We start from the raw sequence: 25,957 nt of genomic DNA, 5'->3' as shown, positions 1-25,957 counted from the left end.
GAGCTGCATGGGCCTGTGCCTACCCAGAAGCACAGTGTCTCCCCACTGCTGGGCTCATTTGTTCTGGCCCTCTCAACCTGTCCAGCCATGAGGGCATAGCAGAGGGCTATGGATTGTCTCAGAACAGCTGGGGCCGAGCAAGGCCAGTCTGCAATGGACTCTGCCAGTGCTCCCCGTGCTGTGGGTGCAGGCATAGTGGGAGGAGATGGCAGTTTCAGGAAACGTTGGTGTGGGTGGAAGAAGGGATTGAATAGGAGTCCCGAAACCATCGAGTCACTTTCTGTACCATTCTCTTGCTGCCCCAGGAGGCGTGCTCAGTGAGCTGGCATGTAAAAGTGCACCGAGAAACACCCCTTCCTCCTTCCCTATTTCTTCTGATAACTTGCTTCTCCCCCAGCTCGCATTTCCCCTCTCCCTGCTACGCTCTCCCGATCCTCCTTAGGTCTTCGGAGACTTCAGCTGTGGGGAAACACTGACCCATGAGAGGGCACACTGGGTAGGTACTATTGCTTGTGGGGGGGCTGCCCTGGGTCAGAAAGAACAGGAGCCCTGGGCACCTTGGAGAGGGGCCACTGTGGCGGCCGAAGGGTTAACAAGCCTGGCCGGTTGCAGCCGCTTTAGTGCAGCGGTGAGCTGCTGAAGGGCATGTGAACTAGTTTTAGTTAGTGTTACCTGCCAGGGGTAGCTGCAGCTGGCGCTTCAAATTCAGCTGTCTACACTCCCAGTGGGGTGGGGGGTGGGGCAGGGCATCGGTGCTGGAGGGTCAGGGGTCATCTGGTGGTAGGAAGAAGAGCTGCTGAAGGTGTCATTTCCTGTCAAGAAATGCGGCCTGGTTCCTCTGCCTGTGCCAGACCAGCTCTGTGGGGCATTGCCCCTGGGACGGGGTCCTCTGTGACCTCAAGGCTGATCAGGGTTGGTCAGGGTGACCTTGAGGCTTGCCCCAACATGTTTTCCTGTGCAGACCTTGACAGGGGTTTCTCCAAGCTCAGAGCCATGGTAAAATGCCTACTCTGAGTCTTGTTCTAGAAGTTTTCTGTGGGTAAATCTGGGTCCGAGACTTGGTTTCTGATGAGAAAGTGTGAGAGTGAAACCTCCGGTCCTCACAGGCCACAGGTGTCCACTACCGAGATCCTGATACAGTACAGGGTGGCACTGAAGGGGTCAGGGGGACCCCAGCGATACCAATCAAGTCAGCACTGGAAGAGTACCTGCAGGCAAACTGCCTCCCCCAAATGGAGTCCCTCAGGGACTTGTCTGTGCTTTTGAGGTGAGGCAGAATCTGGAGCCAGGGAAACACTTAGGGATGAACAAAGGCCACATGTCTCCTTGGAGGCTGGCTCCCCTTTATTTTTCCATTTTTTAAAATTTTATTTATTTTATTATGTATACAATGTTCTGTCTGCATGTACACCTGAATGCCAGAAGAGGGCACCAGATTTCATTATAGATGGTTGTGAGCCACCATGTGGTTGCTGGGAATTGAACTCAGGACCTCTGGAAGAGCAGAAAGTGCTCTTAACTACTGAGCCATCTCTCCAGCCCCTATTTTTCAATTTTAAATGTTCACGTATATATTTAGTTGTGTGTCTGTGTGTTTGTTAGTGTATGGGTATGTGTGTGTGCGTGCATACGTGTATGTACGTATGTGTTGTGTGTGTGTGCACGTGTGTATGTGTGTGTGATGTATGTATGTTGTAGTCAGAGGACAACTTTCTGGAGTCAGTTCTCCTTTCATCATGAGGCTGACAGGCTTGGTACGATTGCTGAGCCATCTTGCAGGCCTTGGTCTTCTTTGTAAGTCAGGGGCCCAGGAAGGAGCAAGGAGTAAGATGGGAGGAGATGGGAAGCCAGAGAGTAGGGAGACCCTCCAGAGCATGGAGTGTCTTCCGTCTAAGAGTCTAGCTGCACTCTGGGAGCTGCCTTCAGCCAAGGGGTCGAGAGAAGGCTGTGCCCTGCCCTGAGCCACTCCATAATGTACGCAGCAGTATTTTTCAGGCTGTGCCTGGCCCTCAGAGACACTATTCCACAAGCAGCTTTGGCTCCATTTTGAGTACAAGTGCTACTGTACGTGAGATACGGACGGATAAGCAACTTATTCCTGAAAGTGGAAAGGGTGTCACCCTTCACATTTATCAAAGTAAATTGAGACCGTGTGAGCACATAAGCAGAGTCATAGCAGGAAAATGAGGCCTGAGAACTTAAGGAACAGACCAGACAGAGGAAACAATGTAACACCGTCACCTGGGCCCTGAGAAGAAGCGGAGCCCTAACACCGCCATGGCTATGGTCCCCCTGACCTGTCACCTTACCGCCTTACGTGTTAGTGGACTGACAGAATTTCTGACTCTTTAGGGGTCTCGCCTGGGCTGGCTCCCTGCAGTTGACACAGCCTCCTTGAACTGCTGGCTTTCCACTTGTCTGTCCATCTGGACCTGCTGTCCATCTGTCCATCCCTCTGGACTGGTCTTGATCCTCACTCCTTCAGCAGGACTCAAGGTTGAGGCTCAGTTTCGTTCTGCCCTGGAAGCCATGCTCTGTAGTGGCAGCGCTCAGTAGCATCTCCTGAGGCTCTCCAGCAAAGTACATTATCTCATCCCTACCCCCCTTCCCCACCCCACCCCCAACTCCTTTTGTGTTCCTATCAGCTTCTATCTCTCAGGTCACTTTGAAATTCCTTCAGGGTTTTAGCTTCCAAAGAGTCCCAACAAGACTTACATGGAGGACACGTTAGCTCTGAACCCCCACTCCCGCCTCCTTCCACTTCGCTCTTTGCTCCTTCAGGCCTGCTGGGACCTCTTTAACCTTAGTGGCCATTCTGTAACTTACAACTATATCCATCTGCATAGATTGATTGACTATGTGAGATGTAATGTGTGACCTGAGTTAATAGTAGTCATTAAGGTCTGAGTGAAAGACTCCGTGTTTTCCTCCACCGGTGCTGGGAGTGGGGCCAACTGATGAGTTGCCATCTCTGAAACTTCTGTACTTTGTGAATTTGTTATTCAATAAACTCCTGCGTTGTAGGAAGGCACCAACACGGTACGCTATGTTTCGGACAGAGCATACGCAGAGCACCAAGGAAGACTGGGTTCCAAAGCAGGGAGGGTCAGGAGGAAATGAGCTGGAAATGGAGGAAGTCAGGCAACCTGTCCCACTTCCACGATGACCTTTGAGTGTTCCTTAACTGTCCCTTACTAAATCTCAGCCATCAAGGAGGTGAAGCTGCCGAGTCACAGACAGGGTTTCACAGATCTGATCCCAAACCAGGCAGAGGAGAAGGAGCAGGGGTGCCCTGGAGAACCCAGCCCTCTGCTTTCCCAGGCAACTCTGATGGGGAAGCCATCTGCCTGGAGTGCTCCAGAACCTGGCTGGTCGGTGTTGAGCAAAGGCCTGAGGAGAGACACGTCTTCCTGTGAGGCTGGGGACAGACAGAGAAGTAGCTACAGAGGAAACTGAGGCTAGAGAGCTGAGGAAGCTCCATTTTCTCGCTGAAGTAGAGACAGCAGAGGTGTGTTTAGACGCTTTGAGAAGAGTGGACACTGGTGGTAAGACATCTAGGTGTGGGTTGAGGGAGCCAAGGAAGGACTTCAGGGCATGTTATGGGCCAGGCAAGGGGGCTCTGGCATCCTGAAGACCAAGCATGTGGCTCAGGGTAGAAATAATCCAGAACTCTTCTGCCCCAAGTGATGATAACCCCCAACACTAAGTAGCTGAAGCGAAAGGAAGTTGTTAGCGCCTATGACAGAAATGCCACTAACACTTACAGCCATCCTGTCCTTTTACAGGAAGTACAAAGGTAGGCTTCAGAATGTCCTGAGGCACTTACTGCCTCATCCCAGCTCCCAATGCCCACCTTCCCCCCCATGAAATTCCAGTGAAGGACTTTCACTGGTTGTCACGTGGCCCACCCCAGGCCAGTGAGCATGTCCTATCACTGAGGTAGCGTGCCTGGCCAGGCCTGGATCATAACCTCATAATCCCCTTTCTATAGGTGGCACAAGATCCTGAAATCACAGTCTCCAGGGATAGCAGGTTGGGGGCGGGGGGTAGATCCTTCAAAGGAGACTGCCGTTCACCCTTTTTCTTGGCTGGGGGAGGTTGATTTTTGAGACAGGATTTCTCTGGCTGTCCTGGAACTTACACTGTAGACCAGACTGGCCTCAAACTCAGAGATCTGCCTGCCTCTGCCTCCCTGAGTGCTGGGACTAAAGGCATGCGCCACCACCACCCAGCAATTCTGCCAGTCTTAAAAACTGCTCAGTCAGAGGTTCACGCAGAGACCCTGGAGATGTTCCAGCCACGTTTCCGCTTAGGCTGAGCCTCCAGGACTCCCTGGCTGGCCTGTAAGACAAACCAACCAGATCGAGGAAGGAAGAGGAATGGGTGGTGTTGGTGTGGGTAACTCCTTCACCTGTCTAGACACCTGTTTCTGGGATGGGGAGGAGCCCTGGGTTAGCCAGTAGAAGATGGACACGATTCCCCTGGGCCAGCTTTCTGGCCCCGTCCTGTATCCAACACAAACCAGTCAGTCTGGTGACAGCCGAGGCCAGCCAGAGCTTTGTGCGTATGGGTGGCAGTCAAGTGAAGGTGGAGCTAGGCTGTCACTCAGAAGACAGAACTCAAAGGACTCATACACAGTAAGATCAAACTGCGCCTGAATACACAAACATTCAGAGATACACAACACTCATGGACACACACACACACACACACACACACACAGAGTTCTGGGATACTTGCATACCTAGTAATATGCATTGCTCTTGAGCAGCTGCTCTGTTAACAATGAAACCCTGCCTGGCAGGCCCTTGGGAATAGGCTCAGGACCCATAGGTCCTGTGCAGCCTCTTTTATGACTGCCAGGTCCTCAAATCTGTGCCTGCTCCAGGACCCTGGCTCTACCCACAGACCTTTAATGGCTTGCCTTGCCTCCAGCTACCACTCCAGCAACTCTGTCTCCCTCTGGCTCCCCAATACCCTGCCCTCCTCCTACTCAACTGTATTATGTCCTTCTAAATGGAATGGACTCTTGCTTGCCTTTAAAAGCTGTCCTATCACAATAGGTACACTTAAGAGGGGAGACAGCCCTTTCTGGTGGGCAGTGCCTGGAAAGGACCACTGCAGGAGAGCCTGCCAGGGAGGAGGGACAGACTGGCCACAGCCACAGTCAGAAGAGGACAGGTCATGGCTACTTGCAAGGAGTCCTCAGAGCCCAGGCGATTAGTGTCAGTACCAGCATCCTGTCCCAACGTTCATCCACACGTGGGCGGGCAGTGGGTCTCCTGTCCTGGACCAGGCCCAGGCTGCACCCTCAGCTGGCCACCAACGAGTCACATCTCTGCCTGCCAGGCAGCTAGCATGGGACACACAGCCTCCTTTCAGCCCTAGGCCTCAAACACTAGCTCAGTCTTCCTTCTGAGACACCTCCCCCTCCCAACCAGCCTGCTACCCCCCCCCCAGGCTGACAGCTCAGCTCCACACTGAGGCCACATGGGCCTGCTTCCCTCCAGGGCACAGGGCTCCCTGTCTCTCATCACCCGGCTCCTGGCCAAGCCAACCTTGAATGGCTGCCTTTTCAGACCAGAGCCTGACCAGGTGCATTCTGGACAGCCCTGTTCCCATGACAACCTGCCAGATATCTGTGCCTATGGCACTGCTAGCCAGAGAGAGGAGAAGTGGGCTGGAGAGCTGAGGTACCCAGAGATGCATCTTTTTAGGCTCCAAAGTGCATCCTGGGCCCCTCTCTCTCTCTCACCACAGTCCTCTTCCCACACTCCCGAGTGTCTCCTTCCCCTGAGGCCTAACTAGGGGGACCGGGTAAAGATTATCATTGCTTCCATTTTACAGAGGAATGCAATGAGGCTTAGAGCAAGGCGAATAGTATTGCTGCACTCTGAGCCACTAATCTGAAATGATCTCATCTGATCAAACTCGAAGTGTGACAGACCACCCTCTTATACATCTGAAGAAGAGACCACAGGTGGTGGCATTTATTTTTTCAGTCAAGGTTTCTCTGTGTAGCCTTGGTTGTCCTGGAACCACCTCTGTAGACCAGGCTGGCCTCGAACTCAGAGATCTACCTGCCTCTGCCTCCCAAGCGCTGGGATTAAAGGTGTGTGCCACCACCAACTGCTCACTAGTAGCACCTTTTGATGGTGACTCCAAACCTTACATATGGGATTTATACCTAGTATCTAAGAGAGCTTGTTCTTGTAGTCTTGAGGCTGGCTCCTTGGCTTCTGGGTCTGGCTGAGGTTGGGGATGTCTTGCCCAGCATCTCTACCTTTCATGCCCAGAGTGTGCATGCTCAGAAAAGTGGAGCAGGCAGGGAGGGTTTTACTTTGGGTGTTCAAAGTGGACTGACCACTGATAACTGCAATTTAAAAATAGTATGTTTTGCTGGGCAGTGGTGATGGTGCACGCCTTTAATCCCAGCAGTCAGGAGGCAGAGGCAGGTGAATCTCTGTGAGTTTGAGGCCAGCCTGGTCTACAGAGTGAGTTCCAGGACAGCCAGGGCTACACAGAGAAACCCTGTCTCTCAAAAGATGAAAACAAAAACAACAGCAACAACAGCAAAACCCAACCCAAACCAAAACCTTTTTAAAAAAACATTTATTTGTGTGTATGTGTGTGCACCATAGAATGCCTATGGAGGTCAGAGGACAGCCAGTGGGAGTTCATTCTATCCTTTCACCATGTGGATTCTTGGAGTTTACTCTTGTGCCAGTGCTGGCAGTAGGTGACTTTACCCACCAACCGTGTGACTCAATATCCTGGAAGATGTCTTATCTTCCTGGTTGCAGGGGACATAATGAAACAACACAGAAACAAGTAGAGGAACAAAGGTAAGAGGTGCTTGGCTCCTGCGCCACAGGCCCCACGGCAATAAGCAAAGGCCTTTGCTCAGAGACGTCCAATGACTACATCAGGTTACTGGCAGAGAGGCTATATTAAAATCCTGAATGTTGGGGCTGGAGAGCTGGCCCAGCATTTAAGAGCCCTGGATGTTCTCAAAGACCTAAGTTTGGCTCCCAGAACCCACACGGTGGCTCACAACAGTCTGTGTCTCCACTTCCAGAGATCTGAACCCTCTTCTGGCTTCTACGAGCACCAGGCATGCATGCGGTACACAACATACACGCAGACAAACACTCACATGCATAAAATTTTAAAAAATGTAAAGATCATAGACTTTGAATTGGGGAATACCTTGGTAATCAGGACCTACTCTAGTCACATGAGCCCTGAAATGCAGAAATTGTCTCTTGAGAGTAGAAAGACAGCCAGAGAGACCAGAGCAGGTAAGGGCCCTGGCCCCTCTCTTTCCTGAAGGTAGGGACACCTGAGAGACCAGAGAGGTCACAAGGAGCCAAAGATGACTTCTGCTGACACATGCAAGAACCCAGGGACACTCCCCCCACCCCCCCGCCCCAGTCCAACAACCTCAAGGAACTAGAGCCTGTTGCTTCCTTGAAAAGCCTGGAAAGGGTTTTCCCCAAACCAGTAAGAGTCCAAATGGTAGACACTTTGATTTCAACCATATAAAATCCAAACCAGATAACTAATTGAGCAGATAAGATTGGGTATGAGAAGATGCTGAGAGAGAGAGAGAGAGAGAGAGAGAGAGAGAGAGAGAGAAGTGCTTTAAGCCACCTTTTGTGATCAGTGGATATAGCAGGAGGAAGATGACATGGTCCCTCCTTCTGGAGCCTCCCGCCCCTGGTTTGGTCTCCGAAGGCAAGAATTTGTCATCTGTTATTTGATCAACCCCCGTTCAAGATTCCAGAAAGCGTCCTTTCTCCTTCCCTATCTTTTACAGCCTGCCCTGGTAGGCTGGGTGGGGACAGAATGCCCAGAACTTGGGGACAGAAAAAAAAATTCCTTTAGGACTTTTGAGCCCTCAAAGGTATGAGGAGGCTTTGGCAGAGAGCCCACATTCCTTGCCAGGGTGAATCCTCTTTCCTTCCCAGCAGACCTGAGGTCACTGAGGAGGGAGGCATTAAAAGTATATGTGAGGGCCGGGAGGTTGTGGCACATGCCTTTAGTCCCAGCTCTTTGGACTAAAGGTGTGACCTGGGAGCCAGAGGTAGGTGGATCTCTGTGAGTTCAAGGCCAGCCTGGTCTACAGTGTGAGTTCCAGAACAGCCAGGGCTACACAGAGAAATCCTGTCTCAAAAAACAAACCAACAAAAAGTATATGTGAACATTTATGGTGGCTTGGTTAAGACACAGGGAGCCAGTTGTAAGGGGAAGACAGACAACAAAAAGACACACAAAAAACTAAAGCTAGCCCACTACATACAGAAGCCTAGACCTCTGGCAAGGTCACAGGAGACGCCAGGAAGACCCCAGGAGAGACATAGGCTGCGAGCTCACAGAGAACCAAAGTCAGCTTGCAAACAGGTGAGAAGGAAAGGAAGAGGGGGAGAGAAAGATGGAAGGGGAGGGCTGGAGGCATGGTGGCACACTCCTGTGACCCCAGCTCTTGGTAGGTGGAGGGAATGGAGCAGTTCAAGGAAGTAAGTTTGAAGCTAGATTATACTACATGAGAAAAAAAAAAGGGGGCAAAGGAAGGAAGCTAGAGAGACAATTCAGCTGCTAAGAGCATGTTCTGTTACTGCAGAGGGTCAGAGTTTGGTTCCCGGCACCCACATCAGGAGGCTCATGACCGCTTGTAACTCCAGCTCCAGGGGATATATTCTGGCTGCCACAGGTACTTGCCTTCATGTGCACATTCCCAAATGTACATTGTTAAAAAAAATAAGACTGAAAAAGATTTTTAAAAACATGGAGGGGAGGGGTAGGGAGAGAAATAAAGGCGAGAGACTTGTCACTTTTACGTAGGGACAGGAGGTCCAAGCCCCCAGTTTTCCCTTGCTTTCCATCCTCTTCCCCCAGGGCTCCCTCTGGGATCTTCAGTCTGTCCCTAACCTACTTGCAGGGTCATAAAGCCCAAGTAGCTCTTGTCTCTGAAGGGCCCCTTCAGAAGCAATGTGGGACTAGGCATGTGACTCAGCTGGCAGTGTGCTCGCCTCACACGCACAAAGCCCTGAGTTCAAATGAAAGGAAAAGAAAAAACAGAGCATCACTCTGGCCCCTCCCCAGAGTCCCTGTCATCCCCGTCCTTCCACATCTTTCATCCTTTTCCTGCTTCTTCCCTTTCTCCCCTCTTCCCTTCCTCCGTCCCTTGCTCTGCTCTTCAAACCCATTTATTGAGAAAGGAGGACATGCAGGCTTGGTGCCAAGCACGGGAGGAAAATGAACATTTCTTAGACACAGTATCAAAACACCCTGATGAACTGGATTCCATCTAAATCGCAAAGTCTGGCTCTGAAAAATATCTGAGGGAAAATTAGAAGACCAGTGCATTCTGGGAGAAGATGCTTCTAAAGCATAATTCTGTCCGGGTGTGATGGCCACACCTCTAGGGAGGCAGAGGCAGGCAGAGCTCTGTGAATTTGAGGCCAGCCTGGTCTACATAGTGAGTTCCAGGACATCCAGGCCTCATAGAGAGTCTCTGTCTGAGAAAGAGAGAGAGAGAGAAAGTGAGAGAGGGAGAAAGAGAGAGCACACTTCTGACAGAGCATTACGTCAAGAACAAATGAGTCAGGAGAGATGGTTCAGAAGAAGCACTTGCTGCTCTTTCAGAGGATCAGAGTTCAGATCCCAGCACCCATGTCACGTGACTCACAACTATCTGTATTTCCAGCCCTGGGGAATCCAATGCCCCATTTCACTTTCCTTGGGCACCCATGTGCACCCAGCATACAAACATATACATAAACATGGATAAAAATAAATTCTAAAAAAGATTAAGGAACTCTTACGTGTGATCCTAATTTTAAAAAATACCCACTAAAATAATAATGAAATAAAATGTATTGACAAAGAAAGAGTGAAAAGGGGGTAAAATATTTGACTGGGTGGAGATGTGGGTCCGTTGGTAGAATGCCTGCCTATTGTGCATGCAGTTATGTAGTTGGGGGTCCATCACCAGTGCCATATAAAACTCAGAGTGGTGCCTGCGTGCCTGTAAGCCCAGGACTTGGGAAGTAGAGAGAGGAAGAGCACGGGCAGTCCACGTCCTGAGTTGCGTTGAGGCCAGCCTTGGATTACAACCAGTGTTAATACTGTCTCAAAAAATGAATAAAATAAAAAGCTGAAATGGAGCCTTCAAAGACCCAGAGCAGGCATGCGCAGATGGCAGGCACTCCACAGTTTGTCACCAGGGAGATGTGAGTTCAAGGCAGCGTGCACTCGGTAGACATTTGAGTTAAATATATCATGTGGCAGCTGGACTCTCCTCCAGTCCTGGCGGAAATGTGCATCAGCCCAAATCTGGAAGCCGTGCATGGTGGGCACCTGTGCCAAGGTGTTTGTGTAGAGGCTGGAGGACAGTTTAGAGGAGCTGGCTTCCCTCTTTCACCAGGTGGGTACCAGAGATGGAACTTAGGTTGTCTGCCTAGGCCGAAGGCACCCGTACTTGCTGAGCCATCCTGAGCCCCTACACCAGGGTCTCTGTACGTAGCCTTGGCTGGCCTGGAATCTGCTATGTGTATCACACTGGCCTGGAACTTACCTCAGACCTCTTGCCTCAGCCTCCTGAGTTTATAGGTGTGGGCCTCCAGGTCCTGCTTACCTTATTTTTGAGTCGGAGTCTTGCTATTGAGGCCTGGGATAGCCTTAAATTCTCTGTGTAGCCTAGGCTAGTCTCAGACTCTCAGTCCTTTGTTGAAATAGCAGCTGCTGGCCACCATGCCGTGTTTTTTGTTTGTTTGTTTTGTTTTTTGTAGCACCCAGGGATAGTCGCCATGTGATTAGCTGATGGTTCTGTGGGGTGGGGGTTTATGGCTTAGTGATATAGGGTTGTCTTAGTTTGTGTAAATATCCCCTGAAGTTCAGACAATGATAAAATTGTTCAACGATGCGTGTCTCAGAATGTGTCGTCATTAAATGACATGGACTCTACGATTTCAGTATATCTGTATGCTAAATGATACGCTAAATATCATTAGTGTATGCTAAGTGATAATAAGAAATAAGTTATTGATGCATGCCCTATCAAGGATCTCAAAGTAACTATCACAATTTTTTTTTTTAAAAAAAGCACCAGGCAGTGGTGTCACACAGCTTTAGTGCCAGCACGTGGGAGGCAGAGGCAGGCGGATCTCTGAGTTCGAGGCCAGCTTGGTCTACAAAGAGAGTTCTAGGACAGCCAAGGCTACACAGAGAAACCCTGTCTTGAAAAACAAAAGAACAAAAGAAGAAGAAGAAGAAGAAGAAGAAGAAGAAGAAGAAGAAGAAGAAGAAAGACTGTTCTTTTTATATGTACGAAATTCTAGAAAAATGCAAACAAATCATAGTGAGGAAGATGACTCGCTTGACATAGGGTGATGCAGATGGATGAGGTTAGGAATGACTCGCATCCAAGTGTATCATATTTTGTACTCGAAGCACAGAGTTAATTGTCCTCAGTTATGGTGAAACTTTTGACAAGAACTTGTTGGGGGAGGGAGGTCAGAGAGAGGGTGGTTGACAGGTGCGGCTGCCATTGGGAATATAGCATAGCAGGGTGATGACAGTTCCTAGTACTTCACTGAATATTTCAAAGTAGCGAGTGGACAGGAGTTTTGAACGTTTCCAACAGAAAGAGTTGGCAGATGTCTGAGGTGTACTATGCGCCTCTCACACTGATTTATCTGATCCGGAGACGTTGTTTACACAGACTGAAATGCCACACTGTACCCTCTGCATACACACAATTACTTCTTATTGGTTACAATAGTGTAATATGGGCTGCCAAGATGGTTAATTAGGGAAAGGAGCTTGTCACCAAGCTGACCCGCATGGTAGAAGAACCTAGCCGACTCCTGTTGGTTGTCTTCTTTTGTTCCTCCACACATGCACCACGGCACACTCATATACGTGAGCAAAATGCATTTAAGTGTAATTTAAAAGGTATATACTAGTGGCTAGCTGTGGTGGTGCACACCTTTAATCCCCTCCCAGCACTCAGGAGGTGGAGGCAGGTGGATCTCAGTAAGCTTGAAGTCAGCATGGTCTACAAGGCAAGTTCCAGGCCAGCCAAGAATAATACTATTTTTGTGTATGTATGTAATATGTAGGAGGCCACACACACACACACGCGCGCACACACACACACATACACCCACACAGACACACACTTCAGCTTTGAGCATGGGCCAGGCTCCCACAGCACCCCTGTCCGAAACACCCCTGGTTCTCCATGTCATTGACAAGGCCCCAACTACATGTCTGTCTGTCTGTGACAGGGGCACTCTCTGATCTCGGTCAGCTTGAGGCAGGGAGGGCTGGGAAAGGCTGCTGAAGAGCTGAGGTCCTTGAAGAGTCAGAGGTTGGAAGGAAGTGGTGGGAGGAGTGGGCAGGAGCAGACAGAGCTGGGACACAGGTGCAGGCTGACCAGAGAGGGACCTGGAGATGGACCAGGAGAAAGACAGCTCTCATCAGTCAGGGGCTCACCCTCCCAAGGGGTTCCACAGTGTCTGAACTCAGCTCCTTTGACCTCTGTGACCTTCCCAGACCACACTCTGAGCTCTCTGTGCTGCTCCCTTCTTCCCACCCAGGGGCTGAATTTAGGCAATGACCTGGCTTTGCTGTCATTGCCTTATTTTGACACCATAGCCTCAGCACCTGGCATGAACAAGGCGCTCAGGAACCAGGACTTTGCCCAGAAAACTATCCACACAGACATTCAGTATGTACACTCTTGAGAGGACCTCATCTTTGCCATCCTGGAAAGCCCAATTAATATTGTTCTGAGAAGAATCCACCCTGGCCCCAGTCACTTCCAGTCACAAGTGACTCATCCCATCTTTTCTGCTCCTGGGAGGTAAGAAGTGTCGGGAGTAGTAAGAGATGAGCAGGTGGGACCAAGGCCACTCTGCCACTGACCAAAGTAAAAATGTTCATGGCCAGTGGGACACAGGCTAAAGATGCTAGTCTTAGCACACACAGGGCAGGGTACAGGCTGTCACCCACTCTGGGATGTCCTGACTGTCCTGAGGCCTTGGACTTAAGACCTGGAAAGGACTGAGACTTGGAAGCTTTCCAAGTAGAGAGAGCCAGCTCCCCAAGGAGCTGAGCTCTGCTGATCCCTTTAGCAAGTGGACCTTCACCCCAGGCCTGCCTAACTGAGCAAACTTCCAGGAACTGGAGGTTGAAGCTTTAGGGTAAAGGTGGCCCTGTCTTTAGGGGTGCTTGAACCCCTCTTTCTTTCTTTCTTTCTTTCTTTCTTTCTTTCTTTCTTTCTTTCTTTCTTTCTTTCTTCTCCCTCTCCTTCCTCCTTCTTCTTTTTGAGACAGAGTCTCTCTCTATAGCCCTGACTGGCCTCAAACTCACAGAGACCTACCCGCCTTTGCCTACCAAGTACTGGAATTAGAGGCTACTGCCACCATGTCTGGCTGAACCCTTCTGAATGGCAGCTCCTATCATCACCCAGTGCCCCTGCCTAGTCAGAATGGGAAAGGAGACCCCAACAGCCCCATTCCTTCTTCCAGTAAAGATCATCCCCTCCTGGGACCTCTGTGGTATCTGTCCTCAAGCCATTCCAGTCCAACCACTGACCCACACCCAGAATCCCAATATTGTCTTGTTCCTGAAGCCTTGTTGGTTTAACACTACAGAGCCCTGAAACCACCTGCTTCTGAGAATTCACTGAGCCAGAGGCCCTGGGACAAGGAAGGGGCAGAGGCCCTGCTGCCCCTCCTCCTCTGCCTAGTTCTCCTTATCGTGTAGAATCCCTGGGCCTCTTCTCCCCTTAGCATTGCTGCAGAGCTTAGGGATAACAGAGAAAAGAGAGGTGAGGCTGCAGGGAGGACAACCATCACTGGGGAAAAGGAGGTCAAAGGGCATTTTCAGAGTCACTGGACCCCAGGTCCTAGGAAGGGATCTATACTCTGTTTGGATTAATTTTAAACGGTTTGTTTATTGTTGTCTTATGTATATAAATGTATACGGCAGGAGAGGTTGTTAGATCCTTTGAAACTGGAGTTCTGAGTGGTTGTGAGCTGCCTGTGGGGTTCTGGGACTCAAACCTAGGTCCTTTGTGGGAGCAATAGGGGACCTTTAACTGCTAAGCCATCTCTTCAGCCCCTAGGATCTGTCCTTATCATAGAGGATGGTAGCAGGTCGGTGGCCATTCACTGTGGATGTTGAAGAACCAGCCACTGAAGGAAGAAACTCCTCAACATGAGGCCTTCTGGAGACAGGCCTCATGCGTACTCTAGTCTAGGCTTACGTAGTCCCAGCTACTGCTGTCTCCATTGCTCTAAGAGCCACAGTCTGGGCTCCAGGTGGTGTGGGGTATGAATACAGCCCAACACAAAATTATAAACTTGCTTAAAACCTTACGAGGGCTGGTGAGATAGCTCAGCAGGTTCTTGATCGCCCTAGTTTGCTGTCTGGAACCCACTGGATGGAGAGAGACAACGAGCTTCTGAAAGTTGTCCTTATACATGTGGTCACATGGACACACACAAATAAGTATAACAATAAAAGAGCACACTGAAAAATTAGGAGTCCTGGGACTAGGCTGTGTTGTCCCTGAGAATGAGCTTTGTAGATGACAGTGTGGCACAGTGAGGCTAAAAGGCTGGACACCCTTGCTGCAAGGTGCAAGGTTTGGTGCTGAGTGTGTCCGGCTGGGGTGACTCGCTTCCGTGTCTGATCTCTGTAAAATACCCAGGGAGAGGGTGGAGGGGCCCTGCAGCATGCTACCTCAGAGGAACAGAGGCGTTTCTGTGTCAGACTGTCTCCACGCTGAGCCACTTAATCATGGAGCCTTCCATTCTAGCAGGAAAGAGAATGATGGCGTGGCTCACTTTGGGCCAGGCTGAGTTTCTGGCAAGTTCTGTTCAGTTGCAACTGTGAGGGAGGCCTGAAATCCTTAGTCAAGTTTGTTTGTCTGCTTGGATCTTATGATGACTTTAAAACAAGTGCCCACTGGGTAGGGGTCTGGTTCCCTCATGAGTTCAAGGCCAGCCTGAGCTACATAGTGAGACCCTGTCTTAAAACGAACAAAACAGCACCAACAAAAACTCAGCAGGAGTCCTGGGCCTGAAAAGGCCTCATCCATCAACAGTACGTGAATGTCGGGTGGGCCCTGACCTGGCGCCTCCAGCTTGGATTCTCCAAGCGCTGACCATACTGTCGCTGTTCTTGTCTTGTCATAGTTTTGGCAGTCACAGGGTAGGAGGGCACCCTCTCTGTTTTTGAAGTAAAAGTGAAGGTGGAAAGTTGCTTTCATGAGAATGAAGGATAAGTGGGTTTAAATCTTGTGACAGAAGTGTTTGCTGACAATAAAAAATAAAATTAAATTAAAATTAAAAAAAATCAGATAGGGTTTTTCCTAGAGGGCCCAACCCACTGGCCTTCCAGCTATACTTAACCAGGTTTGGGGTAAGAACGGCAGATTGTATGACTTAAGGTGGGCTTGCAAGAATGGTGGAGACCCCGATAGAATCCTGGTAGACTGGGGTCAGATGGAAGGGGAGGAGGACCTCCCCTATCACTGGGCTGGGGGAGGGGCAGAGGAGAAGAGGGAGGGAGGGCGGGATTGGGAGGGGATGGGGGAAGGGTCTACAGCTGGGATACAAAGTGAATAAGCTGTAATTAATAAAATAATAATAATAATAATAAAGAATGGTGGCGAGCACGGTGGCTGCAGACGCTTATGTGGTGGCCTGTGTCTAAGTGACCAGGGCCACAGCGTTGGTTAATGACAGGCCAACGCCCAATTTAATAATCATTAAAGAAAAAAAAAAAGGCAGGGATTTAGTGGCTCAGAGACACACAATAGGTACAGGTCAGGGTAACACAGGGTATTATTGCAAACAATGGCAAGCACAGACTTGTTCTGAATAGAGGCCATTTTTCTTCTTCCTGTGGCTCCCCTCAGAGCTGGAAATATGGCGCCTGCAGCTGTCGTTTGCAGCCTTGCTGTCAAGGGTGAAAGGGGAGCAGGCAAGATGGCTCAGAAGGTAAGGCACCTGCCATCAAGCCTGACAACCTAAATTTGATCCCCAGGATCCCACATGGTGGAAGGAGAGCACCAACTCTTGAAAACCTTAAAAGAGGAAAAAGAAAAACAAAACAAAACAAAAGCCCAACTGAAAGCAGCGTCCCCTCCAGCTGCGGTCAGTTCTCCGGGCAGGCTGTGGCTGATAGGATTCGCTGCCTCTCACACTGTAGCCACACTTGAGCCACGTGGTGTAGAGGGGAGAGGGAGACAGTTGCTCAGGCAACACCATGACCACCCAAACACCCGGATTTCAGACTGTTCTTGAACCTTGGGATCCCAGGTCACGTCAGACAACCTCTACGCCCATTTCCACAGAACACCATGATGCCCTGCGTCCCATTCTCTTCCCCCGTCCTTGTCTCCATATTGACATGTTGTCTCCTTATTGTCTCCGTTTGCAGCCTCTGGAAGTACCACGTGGCCACATCACGTTGTGAACTCCCCTCCCCGCCCCCAACTGTACATCTGTGAAGGCGTTGTAGGAGACGGCCTCTTCTCCCGTTCTTCTCTGGACTCTAGCTACGGGGGCGACAAAGAGCCCCTCAGCCCTGCCACTGTGGCTGCGGAGGAATCCCGGCTCTGCCCGGCTGTTGAGATCAGGCTATGCCATCCTCCAAGTTACTCCATATTGAATCGAACAGACTTGTTGTTTTTCCAGATGTGCCTTCCCCCAGGAGACTCCACTTTCTAAGCAGCTTTTGACTCTGTTTTGAGGGAGAAGGAAAAAAATGCAACCCTGGTGGGCCCAGGAGCCGTCCGTCTGTCCTTCCAGCAGAGACTGTGAGTAGGAAGAGCCTGGGAGTAGGAAGTGAGCATTCCCGCAGGTTTATTAGGAAGAATTGAAACCATGCATATTAAAGTCAGGGAAAGGGGCAGCTCCTTTGCCTGGGCCTTGTAATGTGACAGACACCAAACGCTGGTCAGCATGGTCCCATACCAACCTCCTCATCTGATACCTGGTGTGTGTATGTCAAGGACCAAACGTTCCTTGACTTGGGTAGGTTCCCCTCCAAGCTGATGCAGCCTACTTAACTGCCTGCCTCTGCCTTTTCTCCCATCTGGGTCTAAACGGGACCCATTCATCCCCAGACCTGGTCTTTTTACCTCACGGCAGAACTCCAAAGCTTTGCTCTCAAGGCTGACTCCAGTTTCTGCCAGCAGCTCTCTCCTGGCTGGTCTGGCTTATTCCCTTACCAACACAGACCCTCTGCCCACTTCCAGCCATCCCGAACCCCACCTCAGGCTCTTTAGCTTGTATTTATTCGATAACCCATGCGTCTATGTCTATACAAAGAAAAATATATTGACTCTGTGCTATGTGATGTGTGATATGAAAAGTTAATATCAATAATTAAGAGTGGAATAAACGTAGACTTGGAAAGGGGCAGGGAGAAGCTGAGGGAGGGAGGGTGGGGTTGGGAGGGAATAAGGGAGCGGGATACAGCTGGAATATAGTTAATAAAATGTAACTAATAATAGTAAACAATAATAATAATAATAATAAAGTGAAATAAATTCATAAAAAAAAGAGTGGAATAAAGAGCTGGGAGGTGGTGGCACACACCTTTAATCCTGGTGGAGGCAGAGGCAGGCGGGGCTTTTTGGGTTTGAGGCCAGCCTCATCTATAGAGTAAATTCCAGGACAGCCAGGGCTAACAACAGAGAAACCATGTCTCCAAAAAGTAAAAAAACTTAAAAAAAAAAGTGCATTTGCCTTGCTCAGGTTACCTGGGTAGGAAACCAATTAACCTTGTTAATTTACTGTTAATCGGTGAATTCTGACACCGTGGACAAACACAACCTGAACCCTGAACCTCCAGTGAACCCAGTCACTCAGGCTTAGCTGACTGTGCCCACCATCACCATAGAGCCTTGTCAATGGTGCTCTGGACAAGGCTGCTCCCTTCCTGAGGGTCCATGCTGTGCAACAAAGCTCCTAGGTAAGGTGCTAGGACAGGACAAAAGTGATGCCAGCCCTAGGCCATCAGTTAAGCATTAAGCCTAGGAGTCCCTTTTATCCCACTTCTGTTGGGCCAGGGGGTATTCTGGTCCTGTGGCTTCTTTGCTTCTGCTCTTTTTGCTTGGAGCTAAGACACTTTATCCTGGCTCCCAGATGCTCACGTATTTGAATGCTTAGTTATGAGGGAGTAGCACGATTTGAAAGGATTAGAAGGATTAGGAGGTGTGTGTTCTTGTTGGAGTAGTTGTGGCCTTGTTGAAGGAAGTATGTCACTGAGGGTGGGCTTTGAGGTTTTAAAAGCCCTTGCCAGACCCAGCCTTTCTCCCTCTCCCTTCCCCTCCTCCTATCCCTGCCTGAAGATCACTGTGCGGCTCTCAGCCACCTCTCCAGCACCGTGCCTGCCCTGGCTGTTGCCGTGCTCCCTGCCATGATGATAATAGACGAAACCTCTGAACTGTAAGCCAGCACCAACTGAATGCTTCCTTTTTAGAAGAGTCGCTGTGATCATGGTACTCTATAGCAACAGTAGACTAAGACACTTCCTTTCCACCCTGCACCTCCAGGTCTGTGACCTGCTAGGCTGAGAGCACCCCCTACTTCTCTCTCTCTTTTTTAAGTCAGTGGCCCCCGCCCTAAGCCAGCGGTGACTCATGGTTGAAGCCTGGCACTCAGGACCTCAGAAGTATGAGCTTGGCAGTGTGCCAGCAGGAAAGTGTTGCAGGAACTGGAGATGATCTCTAGCTTCTGACAGTCCTGCTTTCACCTTAAGTGCTGGCATTACAGGCATGTGCCATCACACCTGTTCTTTACAGCGCTAAAGGTCACACCCAGCTCTCTCTCTCTCTCTCTCGCTCTCTCCTTTCCTGAGGCCGGGTTTCTCTGTGTATTCCTGGCTGACATGGAACTCACTCTATAGACCAGGCTGGCCTCAAACTCAAGAGCTCTGCCTGCCTCTGCCTCCTGAGTGCTGGGATCAAAGGTGTGTGCCGCCACCACTCAGGGCTAAACCCAGGGCTTCTTGTACCCACCCTACCAAATGAGCTACATCCTCAGCCCAGTTCCTTAGGTTTTTGTTTATTTATTTATTTATTTATTTATTTATTTACGAGTTTTTGTTTGCAGTCTTGTCTGTGTGCCATGTGTGTGCTCAGTGTCCCGGAGGTTAGAAGAGGGTGTTGGATCCACTGAAACTGGAGTCACAGATGTTTATGGGACACCATGTGGGCACAGGGAATGGAAACCAGGCCCTCCACAGTGCTGCAAGTGCTCCTAACTACTGAGCCAACTCTCCAGCCCCTTCCTCAGTTTTAATAGAATAGAATCCCCTCTCCACCTCCCTGGAAACTCTTTTCTTTAAAAAAAAAAAGTTTTTATTACTTGTGTGAGAGAGAGAGGGGGGGGGGAGGGAGGGAGAGAAAGCGAGAGAGGGAGAGCTAGGAGGAGAGAGGAAGAGATAGAGTGTCTGTGACCAGAAGCTGGTACTGGTCCCCTCAGAGGTGGATTATAAGCTGTTATGAGCCTCCTGATGTGGAAACCTAACTCAGGCCCTCTGGAAGTGGCAAGTGCTAAGCTATCTCTCAGCTCCTGGGACATTTCCTCTTTAACAACCCTGCCCCCTTCTGTATGTGTAGGTGTTTACATGTTTATGTGTGTGAGTATAGGTGCACACGTGTGTGTGTATACATAGGCTAGCATATATCTTCCAGTGTTTACTGTTGTCTGTACATATTGATATTTTGTTTGTGACAGGGGGTCTCACTATGTAGTCCTGGGTGACCTAGAACTCACTATATAAACCAGGTGGGCCTTGAACTCACAGAGATCTGCCTGCCTCTAGCACCCAAGGGCTAAAAGTGAGCCACAAAGTCTTGCTTTTTTTTTTTTTCCCAGCTGAGACAAGTCTCTCTCGGCCTGGAGCATGCCAAGTAGGAGAGGCAAACCTGGCCTCCCTGTGCTGGGATTATATGCTTTCTGCCACTGTTCCTGGTATTTCTGCATGGGTTCTGAGGCCTTCAGACTCAGGTCCTCACACTTGTGGGACTTTATGAATGTAGTGATCTCTCAGCCTGCCTCTTCTTTTTCACAGTTTTTTTTAAAAATTAATTTATTTTTATGTACATTTGGTGTTTGGCACACACACACACACACACAAGAGGGAGTCGAATCCACTGGAATTTGAGTTACAGAACTGCCATGTGAGTGCTGGGATTTGAACCAGGGTCCTCCCGGAAGAGCAGCCCATGTCTTAATCACTGAGCCGTCTCTCCAGGCCCCTACACTTTGGTTCTGTTTGCTTCCTTCTCTTCTACTCTCCTTCCAGATCCCATGCTCTCCCCGGCCTCACCTGACACCTCAAGGAGAGGGCTTGGTAGGACCCAATAGGCCCAACTTTTTCAAATCTGCCCATAGTCCCCCCTGCAGTGGGGGTCTGGTGGGGACTGTCACCATTTGCAAAGGCCAAGGATACTTCCTAGAAGGTGAACAGCAACTTGAGGGAGTGGGGTAGTGTCTCCACGCTCCCATACAGTAGGGAGGCCATGTCACAGTGGGAAGAATGACCCTGACAGGTTCAGGTCTGTCAGGCTGGGTAGGTGTGGGCACTTCTAGGTGGCAGCTGGTCAGTGATGCCCTCTGCCCAGGCCTGTATCTGTGACCTCTCATACTGACTCAGGCTTTGGGCATGTGACCTGCTTTGGTCCTTGGGAGAACAGGAGAGAGTCAAAGAGTTACTGTTTGACCTCGAGGGGCAGTGGGAACCCCAAGGTTACTGTGAGCATGCCCAGCCACACTGCCGGGAGATGAAGCATCACTAAAGAACTGAGGGCCTGGCCAGATATGAGTTAAGTCCCTGATTGCACATGCACAATCCAGCCAGCCCCGCTAAGTTCAGAGGATGACCCAAGCCCAGCCCTGGCTGCTGACCCACACATTTGTAAAGCAAAGTAACGATTGTTTGGGAAATGGTTTGTTATATGCACAGGCTAAGTGTCACACTCGATACAATGAAGAGCACTGAGTGAGATTAAAATGGTCAGGCAAACGGGAACAGCCACCCAAGCCATAGGGTATACTGTCAGGAAGACTGGAAGGGCCTGGATTCCCCCCCCCCAACCAACCCCACTCCAATCTTGAGTCAGGATTAAAGGAAGTGAAACATTCACATTCACTCAAGATTCGAGGGAGAACCTGAAACCTCAGGGATTGAGATAAATCTTGCAGTATTTTAAAAAGTCAAGTAAGGAAACAATTATTTTATAAATGAACTTTTATGGTAACAAAGATCAGTTTAATAGGGCTGGAAAGCAAGCAGTGACATACAAGCATAGGGTCTGACTTGCTTTTATTTAAAACTTTATTTAAAAACTTTATTTGGGCTGGGCACAAACTTTTAAAAAGTGTGAACACTTTTAATCCCAACACTGAGGAGGTAGAGGCAGGCAGATCTCTGCATTGGAGGCCAGCCAGGGCTACACAGTGACACCCTATTTCAAAACAACAAAACAAATGACATTTTAACCTTTCTTCTTCCTCTTCTCCTCTTTTTTTTTTTTTTTTCCTTCTTTCTTGAGGCAGGATCTCAATGTGCTGTCTAAGTGGCCTACTGAGTGCCTGGGGCTTCATTTGTATTTTTAGTTAGTTCTGATTCATACTGCCTGGTCCTTAAAATCTCCATGGCAGAACAACTTCTTCCTGCCCAGTCAAGTCATTTCCTGACACATGTTGATTTGAATTTAAAAATGAGATCAAGTTGGTCAGTGGTGGTGCACACCCTATTAAAAACAGGTCTATTTCTAGTTTCAGTTTTGCAGTGAACAAGTGTGTGCTGGGGACAGCCCTCGTGACTGTGGTAAGAGGCCAGGGAAGGTTTACTTCTGCAGAGAACCACTCACACCCTGCTTGGGCCCTCAGCACGACCACCTTTCCTTCTGAACGACCAGATGAGCAGCCTGACTCGCACTCAGCTGTGGGCTTGAGAGAATGACAGCTGTTGCTGAGATGACGCTGCTGCCTGGCCCAGGTGTCCGCTCCTCCACCAGGCAGGGAAAGGCTGTGCCAGGCACTGGCACCGGGGAATCTTGGGGGTGTCGGCTGTGGGGTGGAGTGCCTCCTTCGTGAGGCGCCTCTGCGGTTCATTCCCAGGTTTCATCAGAGCGACTTCGCTGCAGAGCCCTTTCCTCCACACTGCTGTACTGAACCTCAGGCCCCCTTACTCTGGCCCTCTATAGGCAGAGCTAGGAGGTCAGTGGGAGCTAGGCCTACGCTTAGCTCATAGGCTTCCTTCTCAAGAGCCGAGAGGGAGGCATCTATTTCTAGAATGATGGGCATGTGACCGCCAGGGCTAGGGATGGAGACCTTTCTAAGGCCTTTAAAACTGTACAAAGAGGTCAGGCATGGTGGTGCAGCCTGTAACCCCAGCACCTGGGGAAGGCTGAGGCAGGCCGATCTCTGGAAATTCAGAGGCAGCCTGGTTTACAAAGTGAGTCCAGGACAGCCAAGGCCACACAGAAAAACCCTGTTTCAAAAAACAAAATGAAATAAATAAATAAATGTATAAAGAGGCGCTGGTGAGATGGCTCAGTGGTTAAGAACATTTGTTGCTCTTGCAGAAGACCTGGGTTTTTATGTGGAGGCTTACAACTGCCTATAACTCCAGTGTAAGGGCTTCTGAAACCTTCTGGCCCCCATGGGCACCAGGCACACATGAGCACATACAAAGATGCAGGCAAAGCACTCATACACATAAAAACAAAAACAAAAACCAATAGCAGAAACCCAAACAACTCTCTGAGGAAGCCGGAGTATGCTCAATACACTTGTTCACACCATACTCTTTTGAGTTCACCATACTCTGGAGAAATGGCTCAGCAGTTAAGAGCAGTGACTGCTCTTCCAGAGGACCCGGGTTCAATTCCCAGCACCCACACGGCAGTTCGTCACTGTCTGTAACCCTAGTTCCAGGGGGTCTGATGCCCTCACGCAGACATACAGGCATATAGGCAAAACACCAATGAACATAAATAAAAACAAATAATTTTTAAAAAGGTCTCATGTAGCCCAGGTTGGCCTCAGGCTATGGAGCACAGGATGACCCTCCCCATGGTGAGTGACAGGCGAGTGGCGCTGCGTGTGATTTCTGTGGAGCGCAGGGCTTCCTGAGCCCTGGGCAAGCGCTGTTCCCTGGGAGCTGCATCCCTGGGTTCACAGCATATTTTTGTCTTCAAATTTATTTCGTTTTAGGACTTTGTACACCACACGAGCACCGTGACCACATCCTCCCCTGTGCCCTTAATTACCTCACCCGCAACTTGATGGTTCTCAACCTTTCCGACGCTGTGACCCCTTGGTACAGTTCCACATATTGTGGCTCCTTCCAACCATAAAATTACTTTTGTTGTCACTTCACCACTGTAATCTTGCTACTGCTAGGCATAGTAGTGAAAATATCTGACATGTAGGATATCCTGTATGCCACCCCTGTCATTTGACCCCCAAGGGGTCAGAGGCAGCTAACGCTCACGTCTCGAGAATCAGGCCCCCTGCCCTCCTTACTCGCAGTCTGGATGACACCGGCTTGCTGCTGTGGCTTCCTGTCTAGCCTGGAACCTGTGAGGGCCAGGGAAGCCGAATCTGGAATTTGCCATGCCCTGGTGCCAAGGCAGTGTCTTGAGCTCAAAGGTTACCCCCTTTTTTTCCTCTGGGTACAGAAGGTGGGAAGGGAACTACCTCTCACCAAGAGGGCAATCCAGGCCTCTCCCACCCCTCTTCCCATGTCTCAGTCTGAGGAGATGAGGCCTGCATAGTGGGGCTTCGACAGCCTCGCTCCTGGGCAATCTGGAGGGCTGGCACTCCGGGAATCCTCAGCCACGCAGGACCTTGGAGACAAGCGTCTCTCACATCCATCACTTGCAGCGGCTGCCTGGTAGAGAATCAGAAGCCATGGGTCCTCAGACAACATGGTGGTGACAGCTTGGGAAGGAAGCCATCTTCACTTCCTGTAGGACTGGCTGCCTGTACAAGAGAGGCCAGAGCTGCATGACGGTGCCAAGCGGCTCCTGCCCAGAACCCCTCTACCCCATACAATCCCTTCTTTCAATCTGCCCTTGTGCAAACAGAATAATGAGAACTTTCCCCTCCCAGGTCCTGGCTCCGTGGCCCGCCCAGGTCTTTCCTCACAGGAAGCAGGCTGCCTGGTTGGTTTGGTCAGCGTGCCTGCCTCCTGGCAATAAGCTCCCTGTTTGCTGAGTCCATAGGACATATGGAATCCACCACTCAGGGACTCTGTACACTGCACTTGGGCTGTGTGGTGTTACCGGACATGGAGTTAGGGCAGCTGCCAGCTACAGGGTGTTACTGCGGTGATGATTACCAGCTGAGGCTCCCCAACCCTGTAAGACCTGGAAACAGGGCAGGGTCAGAGAGAGCCAACTGCTTTCCTCCTGGCCAGGCCTTCCCATGGCCCCTTGGCATTGCTTCCGGGCCTGGGAGGAAGCAGCCTGACCTGAACCTCCACTTCACCTTTTCCAGGGAGAATAGGGAGAGCCTGTGGTGGCTTAGCCATGGCCCATTACCTGGATAGAATGCCAGGGCCTGGCCAGGGAGGGGCAGTGACAGCAGTGTCTGTGCCAGCTTTGGTAACTGTGCACAGCTCGCCATCCTTACTCTGTACTTTGTTCTTCTTGTAAGTAAAGCCCTTTGGAAAGATCCACCAGCTGGGGTGGAGATCGGCCAACTGGCTGAGGCTGAAAGAGGGTGGGTTTGAGCAGATGCCTCTCACCAGAAGGCAGATGTGAGTTCTAGACCAACCTTACCCAGGCTGGCCTTTGAAAGGCCCCCAGATATGGGAATCTTATTTCTAAGGGATATGACCTTCAGGGTGTCATTCTGCCAGCTTATATACTAGCTGCTGGCTGAAGAGCAATGAATAAACAGGAAAGGTTAATAAAGGACAGGGAAAGAGGAAGCCGTTGGGAAGGGCCCTGGTCCTGCAGAGAAAGGAAAGTGCCTTTCCCATTTGCCAGGGCACAAAGAGTTCATGGTCCCAAATACAGGAGGCCCTTCTTCTGAGATCCCCAGCAAGGTGCAGGCTGCTTACTGTGGGGGCCCCTTGTGGAGGATGCTGTGGAAGCCGGGCGGCTGGCCTGATGGGGGCCACTCGAGGAGAACTGAGGGGCCAGAGACAGTGCTTTTGCCTTGAGTGGGTTCATCTCCAAGGCCTCCGGAGTCCCGGGCCTCCGGGGCTTGCTGGTAAAGGCTGATGTGAAGTCCCTAGGAGAAAAGAAAAAAAAAATGTACAATCTAGGGTCACAGCCTTTTTTTCCTTGGGGGCGGGGAAGAGGGGGTTGCTTTTTTGAGACAGGGTTCTCTGTGCAAAAACCCTAAAACTTACTCTGTAGACCAGGCTGGCCTCCGAACTCACAGAAATCCACCTGCCTCTGCCTCCTGAGTGCTAGGATTAAAGGCATGTGCTGCCACACCAGGCTTTTTTTTTTTAAACATTATTATTTATTTACATGTACATGTATGTATGTTCATTTTTACATGTGTGTATGTTCATTTATGTATACGTGCCTGAAGTTAGGGGCATCCTTTGGAGCTGGAGTTAAGTAGATAAATGTGAAAAATAAAGATCTCCCCATCAGTGGCTGATGGCACAAGCACGGCCGGCTATCTGAATGCCTTGGCTTATTCTAAAGGATTGGGAATGCTTGTTAGGTCACCTGGCAGGCAAGAGTAGTTACGACAAAGTGGTTGTAGTCAGCCAGGCTGGGTCCCGGCAACCTTGAGGAGAGAGGAAAGTCCATGTGCTAAGGAAGACGGGCAACCCCCAGAAATAGGCAAAAGGCGAGGAGACCATTTTCCAGGGTAGAAGAGTACACGCGGCTGACACTTGGAAGGGCCTGGGGTCAGATCTCCACCCAGAACAGGCAGACTGACAC

General features: G+C 50.1%; 1 protein-coding gene and 1 long non-coding RNA gene across 4 annotated transcripts in view; one reads left to right on the top strand and one right to left on the bottom strand.

The window, feature by feature from the left end:
• Nucleotides 1-381: 381 nt before the first annotated feature.
• On the top strand, nt 382-17,377 carry LOC132648113 (uncharacterized). Its single transcript, XR_009586492.1, has 3 exons — nt 382-496; nt 15,938-16,019; nt 16,462-17,377. It is a non-coding gene; the product is annotated as an uncharacterized LOC132648113 (long non-coding RNA).
• A 3,907-nt stretch (nt 17,378-21,284) lies between these two features.
• Nucleotides 21,285-25,957, bottom strand: part of Armc9 (armadillo repeat containing 9) — a 128,622-nt gene continuing 123,949 nt past the window's right edge. For 2 of the 3 annotated variants that reach the window (XM_060368773.1, XM_021649741.2), the window contains exon 24: nt 24,105-25,286. In XM_060368773.1, coding sequence (XP_060224756.1) covers nt 25,052-25,286 — 235 coding nt within the window. In that variant the 3' untranslated portion in view covers nt 24,105-25,051. Of the gene's footprint in view, nt 24,030-24,104; nt 25,287-25,957 lie in introns of those variants that run through there. The other variant, XM_060368775.1, reaches the window with a different exon arrangement.

The sequence above is a fragment of the Meriones unguiculatus genome, chromosome 15, assembly GCF_030254825.1.
Source record: "Meriones unguiculatus strain TT.TT164.6M chromosome 15, Bangor_MerUng_6.1, whole genome shotgun sequence".
Taxonomy (NCBI): domain Eukaryota; kingdom Metazoa; phylum Chordata; class Mammalia; order Rodentia; family Muridae; genus Meriones; species Meriones unguiculatus.
This window is presented reverse-complemented; position numbering and strand designations above follow the sequence as displayed.